Genomic DNA, 8,645 nt, shown 5'->3' with positions numbered 1-8,645 from the left:
TCTTAGACCAAAGCATCTCCAATAGTAATATTATTAATTAACCACAATCTCTACATACAATTGTTCTCCTTTGGGAAGTCAATCATAGTAATGCCTGGAAACTCTTCCTCAAACTACAAAGAGCCTTTTATAAAATAAAAATAAGTGATATCACTTTGGTGGTGGTAATCACACACTAATATTAATAAAAGTTCTTGCATAGGAATTAATTTTCTCTTGCCTAAAATTAAACAATATTCATTCCATTTAAACATTTGTCATCAACACTAGTAATTTCAATATTATAAGAGATATTGCACATCATTTCAAAATATTTGACAAATCAAATACTTATATCACAACATCAATATGACCAAAGTGGACTAGAAGAGTGATACTTCACTCCAACATATTTAAGTATTATTATAGGAGGAAAAGGTGTCTCTGATTCCATTATATGTACGACTAGTAATTTTAATAAGACAATTATTTTTGGTAAAAAAAAATAAGACAATTATTTAACTCTAAGTTACAGTATAATTTAGCCACACCATCCTCTTAGTTCTCCACTGATGTAAAAAGAATCCAATCCTAAAGTCTAAAATAAAAGGGAGAGCAACCCCAACAATGGATGTTTAAATTATATATACAATAATGACTTTTGTTCGATATGAGTGCTAGCAACACTCTCTTTTCAACACTCTCTCCAACACTCACTTTCTTATTGGTTAGAACATGTGTGAGTCTCTCACTTTGGAAATGGATCCTGCATAAAGTGGTAGGACCCACACATGTTTGAACCAATAAGAATGTGAGTGTTGGAGAGAGTGTTGAAAAGAGAGTGTTTCTAGCATTTCTCTTACTACTAATTAAAATAATTAAAACCAGATCGAATATGAAAATGGTGTATTCACCGGTTTAAAATTTAAAGGTTTAATCGAAATTTGACATAGTTCGAATTGGTATTTTCCATAATGAATCCATACTGACTTGTAAGGTGAATATGGTCTCCCACATATAACACTCTTTCATGTCGTAATATGTCCATCGTGGAACTTAACAATTTTCTTCGTTAAAAAATAAGATTTTTTATTTACTCTCAAAATACAATACTAAAGAATAACCTTGGAGCCAAATTTAATTAAAATATCATATATTAATTTTATAGAAATATCAATGGAACAATAAAAAATAAAAACAAGTTAGGAATATCTTGTGATCACACACCAAGATAAATTTCTATCTAACAATCAATTTGATAATCATAAGTTTCTCGTAAATATGAGGAAACAGACAGATATGGAAATTACCATTTAAAGGTGGAGTCGCAAAATAATAATAAAATACAGTCAAATAGCTAGATAGCTTAAATAGTGTGAATCATTAACATTTCTCATGTGAAAGAATATTAAAAATTAATAATATTTGGAATTAGAATACCAATTCTTATTTGTTGTAGACATGATTTGAGAATAAGGATTGTTGTTATTGTCACCTTAATTCGATCTCTAAAAAGATAAATGACCGAATCTTCCTTTGTATCTCACACTCCCGTTCACAACTCTCAATGAGATACGTTGTGTTATATTTTAGATTTTGTGATTACAGAGGGACCTAGCCAAATAATATATATAACCCTAGTCCCTACCCATTATGGGTAGGGGTGGGAATAGGCCAGGCCGGCCTACAGGGGCCTACGGCCCAGCCTACATAGGCCTAGGCCAGGCCAGGCCTATTTAATAAAGAGTCCAGGCTTAGGCTTTTTTAAAAGCCTATTATATTAAATAGGCCAGGCTTAGGCTATTGAAAAGGCCTATGAAGCCTTATAGGCCGGCCTATATTTTCATATATATTAGAGATATGTTAAATAAGTTGGTTCATGTATGCATATATATTAGAAAAAAAAGCTAAATAGGCTACCCTATCTGTTCTGGACTGGGCCAAGACTTGGCCCAATCCACTTTCGGCCCACTGGACCTTCGAGGCCCAAACCAGGTTGCACCCTCCATCACGTGAAATGGTGCTCGTCACCCCCTTGCTCGGCAAAGGTGCTCCTCGCTGACATCCCTATCGAGGACCATGCTCCCCGCGAGCACCCTCCTCGCCAAGGACCCTGCTCCTCGTGGGACTCCTCCATACTCAATCCTCCGAATACTACGGAGCCCACGTGGCCCCTATAAGACCGCGTCTCCCTTGGATTCCGGAGCGGTTAACCAGGACAGAGGGCATCACGCACCTCCGATATTTCCGCCTAGAAAACCTGGCAGTCTCCTAGTTGGGCCTGGAAATCCAGTCCACTAGCGTGATCATGGCCCAGCGCTGGGGGCTATAAATACCCTCTCTCAGTAGAGGGTCAGGTATTCAATTCTCTTCTAACCTTAGCTAGTACTTGCTCTCCTTTGCTCCTCTACTCACTTTGGCATCGGAGTACCTTGCAGGTACACCCCCCCTCTCACTTCACGAAGACCCAGCATCCGAGCAGGCCTTGACGACTCTTCTGATCAGGTACGATCACTATATATATATATATATATATATAAAACAAAAGCTAAATACGTTCACTTATATATGTATATATAGGCCGACCTACAAGACTTCTTAAGTTATATAGATTAATTAAAAACTTTAATGGAATACAGGCTTTTTAAATAGGCTTTCAGGCCAGGCCAGGCTTTTGAAAAGGTCAGGCCAGGCCAAAAAACTGAGCCTATGATAGGCCTTAGGCCAGGCTTAGGCCTTTTAAGTTTATCGTAGGCCAGGCTCAGGCCTTCTAAAGCCTAGCCTAGCCTAGCCTATTTCCACCCCTAATTATGGGCAAGGGTTAAAAGCCCACACCAATCAGGTTTTAGATATTCAGGCTTTAATTAAAAAGATCACTTAACTAATAAAGGAGTCTATATTTATGCACCCCATCACAATCACAATTAATCTGTTTTTTACAAACTAAATAACAATTGATTGTAGCCCATAAAATATAAATAAATCTAACTGGTAAATGAGCTTTAACACGAAGTTTAAATCGAAATAAAGAAGCCATCAGATGTTTCCAAAAGTGTAATTATGAATTAAAGAGATACATTTCTAGAATAAATTCAATCTACTATTTGAGACATGGGTTAAAAATAAATATATTATGTATTTTTAATGTGTTCGAAGATACATTTTAGAATTTTAAAAATATTTTTGATTTTTCACGAGGATGGGAAAGCAATCCACATGTTGTTTTAGCAATTCCCTAAAATAATCTTTAAAAAAGAATAATAAACTCTATGAGGCCGAAAGTAAAATGGGCTTGAAGGCCCATGTTTTGAATCCACAAAATACGAGCCCGCAAGTAACATTAACCCTAACCATACAAATAGACCATGACTTTCTCTCTCAGAAGTTTCAAGCCGATAGCCGCACCAGAACCAATCGAAGCCAGAAGGAAAAACCTAAATTCATCAGAATGGGTGAGTCGGTTATTATTTTCAATCTTATCCGAAACTCCATAGAAACTGGTTCCGATTACAGTGTCAGTGAAAGGTTTACACGAACCTGAGATGTTAAATTTGTACGTGTTTGAAATGCAGGTAAGGTTCATGGATCTTTGGCTCGTGCCGGAAAAGTGAGAGGGCAAACTCCTAAGGTTGCAAAGCAAGACAAGAAGAAGAAGCCACGCGGTCGTGCTCACAAGCGTATGCAATACAATCGCCGATTCGTCACCGCTGGTAATTTTTTTAACTTTTGATTTGAATATTTTTGCGTTAAACTTAGATGATCGTAAATATCTTATTTTCGTATTGAATTTTTATGAGGGTAGGGTTTTGATTTTGTGTTTTATTTTTTTGTGTGCTTGTAGTTGTGGGATTCGGAAAGAAGCGTGGACCTAACTCATCAGAGAAGTGAGGATGATGCATCATAGTGGAAGGTTTTTTGATTAGCTTGCAGAATGTACTTTTTATTTTTATTGAAGACAGAGTTTTGATTGAGGAACTATTGAATTTCTGACTGTTTAAATGAAAGAGATCTTTTTGTTCTAGTTGATATCGAAATTGTGCAAAGTTTATTGTTTGTTGTGATTGACTGTGTTTTAATTTGAAATTGGTTAGGCTTTAAAGCTTAACTAATGTACTCGTTTAAACACTCTTTTTCTACTAATTAAAGTTTGTCCTTTATAGGCATTGAAGTGTTTCAGTTAGCTTAGAATGCTTCAACCAGAGACATCTAACCTAAGAGTTCTAATTCACCCGAATATGTGAAATTGTCTTATTGATATGCGGGCGGGCTTTGTGGCTGCCAACTCCTTATCCTTCTTTTGTAATGTGTCCTATTTTTAATAGCTATGTTTGGGTGATTAGTAATACCATTCAAATGGAAACAAAGCCTTCCACTGCACCTAGTTAGGAGTTAGTAGTTTGTGTGCATTATAAGTATATTAGTAATACGATTCTGCATTGTTAGAAATTGTTAAGTAATTAATATCTTATGTTTTGAGAGAGTTGTTACTATAGCCTGATTGTCATTCCTAAACTTCACGCCTTCATCTCAAACTATCTCATCTGTACTAGCATTGCAATGGCTGTATCATTTATGGACTCTAGGAGTATATAGTATATGTATATGTTCTTCATTAAAATATATTGTATTTGCTAAATACTTCCGCTGATTTCAATTTGGGAACATCTACTTCAATGAAGTCTTGGAAGGTAGAACTAGATCAAGAATTATAGATTTAAAAGTTAATGTTCTGTAACAGTGAAATCAATTTTTTTTTCCAGTATACCTTACTGAACACACATTTTAACACTTTTCATCCGAAGAAAATGGGTCATGAGTGTTAAGAAAATTGTCTGTTAGTTTATTTTCATGGTCTGTTGGAAGTGTGCATTTGTATAGTTAGTTTATATGAAAATTGTTTTGAAGAATGAATTTATATGAAAATTTTGGTAATTTTTCGAATGCAAAATTTCTCAACTAATTTATGAAAATCTGAAAAAAGCTTGTTATTTTTCCGAACTTTATCCTCGTCCACCCGTTGATAAAAACAAAGTCGTACTGCACATTGTCTTACGTGTCCCAATGCATTTGTGCTTTGTTTGATTACTCTACAAATTTGCATTTTTAACCAATGTTTAAAATACATAATGAAATAAGACTCGACTCGAGTAGACATCTCTTTTAGAGACTCCTTATTCTATTATTCACACACTATCCCGGTCACTAGGTTTATGAAGACTACTGCTATTTATGACTCGAATTCCTCGTGATCATGTTGTATCTAAATTTAACCAAGTAACAACCATTCTGATCCAATGGGTTGGAAGGATGGGGGAAAATGGGATCATTGAGACAAGGAACAAGAGTTGGCGAAATATACTTTTGAAGATAGCTGTGGCCGAGATAATCTATGAGATATAGAAAAGAAAAGGCACAATGAGATCATTTTTTTCCAAAAGACTTGGGATCTTAATTTGAAATTTGTGATTATAAAGAATGTAACAGATGTAGCTTGCATAAGAAGCTAAAAATCTACATTACCGGGATCTAAGTATGAGTTATACTTATTGACTTTTTGAATTTTGAAAAGTAATGCTTTTTCTCAAAAAAATAAAAAAAAAAACCATTCGGATCCCCTACCAACTTATTTATCCTCTTGAAACGAGTAAAAAAGGCACAACCAAGATAGCTTGATCGAAGTAAACGTAATACCTCAATAGGGAGCATTGTCTAAAATAAAATTGTAGCAAGAAAAGCTAATTACTCTCCTGATTAGAGCTGTCAAATAAGCCCTATAATTAAAAGCCCTAATTATTTGGCCCCATTAAAGCCCTATTATATTGAGCCCCTAATTATTAAGATTTATTTTGGGCCCTAAAATTTTAGGCCCTTTACATAATACATTTTTTTTTGGCCCCATTGAAGGGGCCTTATTTTATTCAAAAAACTCACAAAACGTTCATTTCCTCCTGTAGCACAATAGCACTATACGATACGAAGACTCTTTATACTCGTTGGAAATTTATCTTCTCAATATATAAATTCTTGGAGTTATTTGAGGTGTATACAGAATATTTTAACATGTCTTATGTTATATCCTAAGATCAACTTTGTGTGGCTTTATAGAATCGGTGCATTATGAAATGTTTCATTATGATTGGTGCATATGTTCTAAGAGTTGTTGGTTTTTAAGATTTTAGTTCTTTTTGTTTTCTTGTACTCTTCCCATTAATAAAAAAACAAGTAGTTGCACAAAAGAATAAAAATAAGATTGTAGTTTTTTATATACTAAAATATATTTTTTATTTTTGAAGTTTTTTGTTGGAAAAACTTTTTTTAAAAACTTTTTTTTTTGGAATTTTTTAACAGAATTTTTAATTTTTTTTTTAAATTTTTTTAAAAAACTAATTTAACGGTTGTTTGTTTTTTTAAAATTTTAAACATATTTTTAAAATTTTTTATTTAAAAGTTATTCATTTTTTTGATTTTATTCTATTTTTTAAAATTAAGTTTTTTATGTTATTTGGGGCCTTATAGCCCTCTTTCAAATTTTAGGGCCTTCTAACATTGGGCCCTATGTATTTGAGGGCTTACTATTTTAAAATTATTTTAGGCCCTCTTATTATAGGGGCTAGGGCCCAAATTAATTGGCCCCTTAAATTGACACCTCTACTCCTGATGCATACTAAACTAAACAACACTTACATAAAATGTTACTGAGGGAAATATTCTCATGGACTCCAAATTTTTACACTTGGGAATAATGCAACCACATTGGTCCCATTGGGAGTGGCAGGAAAATACCTATGCTCTAACCAAGATGTAGTTGTGACAAATATATAATCCCCACTAAGGTTTCAAAACCTTTGGAAAAAGGCAGAGTTGAAACCATTGAACTCTAAAGATTTATCTATAAGGTGGGAGTGTTACTTCAACTAGTTTGAACCAGTTGAACTAAGAATTAAAAAGAGTTGGAGTGTTTATGTCTTGAAAGTGAAAAAAATATAGTGTTATTTATTACAACAATTTGAAGAAGGAAGATAAGAATGTATTCATGTCATTATTTTAGAAAATAATTTTTAATTTATTATAAATTTAATTTAATTTAATAGAAATCATGGGGTAGTGGTGATAATGAATAATTGAGATTTATTCTTGTATTGTTTTCATTTTTTCTTATTAATAACCATATTTCAAAAATAATATTTGTTTGGAATACTATTATTCAAGGACTATTCAAGGGGTGTGGCGTTAAGGTTAACAATATGTTTACACTTACTTTAAATAAAATTTAGGATCTAATCACGAATAATAGAGAATAATAGAGGTTGGTGTATAAGAGACGAACTCGGGAATTTCATTAGAGCTGGAGTGGCATGGGATCCAGGTAATCTTTCTGTTCTTGAAGCAGAAGCTTTAGCCCTCAAAGAAGCTATCCAAGGTGTTATTCCGTTAAATATTGATCGAGTTATTTTCGAAAGTGATTCCCTTCAAGTGGTGCAGGCTTTCCACTCTGTTACCGTAGGATTTTCAGAGTTTTATACTATAATAAGAGATATTCAGTTGTTATTACAAAATTTCCCTAACTTTGAGGTAAAGTTTGTCAAACGTCAAGCGAATATGGTTGCTCACTCGTTAGCGAAGGCGGCCAATTCTTGGGCTAGGCGTAGTATTATTAATGTAATTCCTCCTTGTATTGAACTTTTGATTATGAATGAGAAAAGTTAGTTTTGCTTTGGTCAAAAAAAAAATCACGAATAATACTATTAAACTTAAATAGAGCATTAAAGGGGATGTGAGGGTTAACATGTCTAAATGTAAAAAGATTGACAGCTCGATAAATGATTGTAACATAATGGATGAAACCACGGCAGGTTTTAAGTTCACTTGGAAAGGGTCTGGGGGTGGGAAGAAACCATATTTTCAAAAAGTTGGATATGATGCTCTGCAAGGTTAATTGGAGACTCAGTGCTTTAGAAGTAATTGCCAACGTTTTGCCTTTGATTCAATCTGACCATCATCTTCTATTATTGTTATGCTTCAAGAGAATACTACTAACTCTCCTAATAGTTCTTTTAAATTTGAAGCGGCTTGACTTATGCACTTATGCATGAAAATTTTGAATCGTGGTTGCATGTGAAATGGCTAAATCGCAGAGAGCTAGTTAAGATGTTGGAAGGTATTACTATTATTAAGGGATGAAACAAAGATATCAATAGAAACATGTTCGGACGTAAGAAGGAAATCTTAGCTAGGTTGAATGTCATCACAATAACTTGCATTATGGATATAATAGATACCTTGAGATTCTTGAGTGTGATCTTCAAACCAATTGACTCAAACTCTTTATCGGAAGAATGTCTTAAGTTTCAATCAAAAGTCAAGAGGTAACTAGATTACCAGTGGTAAAAGTAACACTAAATATTACCACTCTGAGACTATTGTGCATAGAAGGAAGAATAAAATCACGTCGCTTTATGTGAAAATAGAGATTGGGAGTTTGACACTAGAAAGCTCAGAGATGGCTATGAGACATTGTTCATATCATTTTCATGATGGCTAGGAGTTTAGGGAGTTTTTTGTTTCCTTTTTCTTTTATCTGAATTATTTTGAGGATTATTGGGTAAGTCTAAGCATGATGCCATCAATTGTAGAAATTATGAAGCTTTGTTTGAAACGAGTCCCAA

General features: G+C 33.8%; 1 protein-coding gene across 1 annotated transcript; it reads left to right on the top strand.

The window, feature by feature from the left end:
- The first annotated feature begins 3,313 nt into the window (after positions 1–3,313).
- On the top strand, positions 3,314–4,005 carry LOC131638456 (small ribosomal subunit protein eS30z/eS30y/eS30x). The gene is made up of 3 exons (XM_058909017.1): positions 3,314–3,431; positions 3,552–3,689; positions 3,821–4,005. The coding sequence occupies exons 1-3, from the start codon at positions 3,428–3,430 to the stop codon at positions 3,865–3,867; spliced, it is 189 nt and encodes a 62-aa protein (XP_058765000.1). The 5' UTR covers positions 3,314–3,427; the 3' UTR covers positions 3,868–4,005.
- Positions 4,006–8,645: the final 4,640 nt, after the last annotated feature.

The sequence above is a fragment of the Vicia villosa genome, unplaced genomic scaffold, assembly GCF_029867415.1.
Source record: "Vicia villosa cultivar HV-30 ecotype Madison, WI unplaced genomic scaffold, Vvil1.0 ctg.002318F_1_1, whole genome shotgun sequence".
In the NCBI taxonomy this organism is placed as follows: Eukaryota; Viridiplantae; Streptophyta; class Magnoliopsida; order Fabales; family Fabaceae; genus Vicia; species Vicia villosa.
This window is presented reverse-complemented; position numbering and strand designations above follow the sequence as displayed.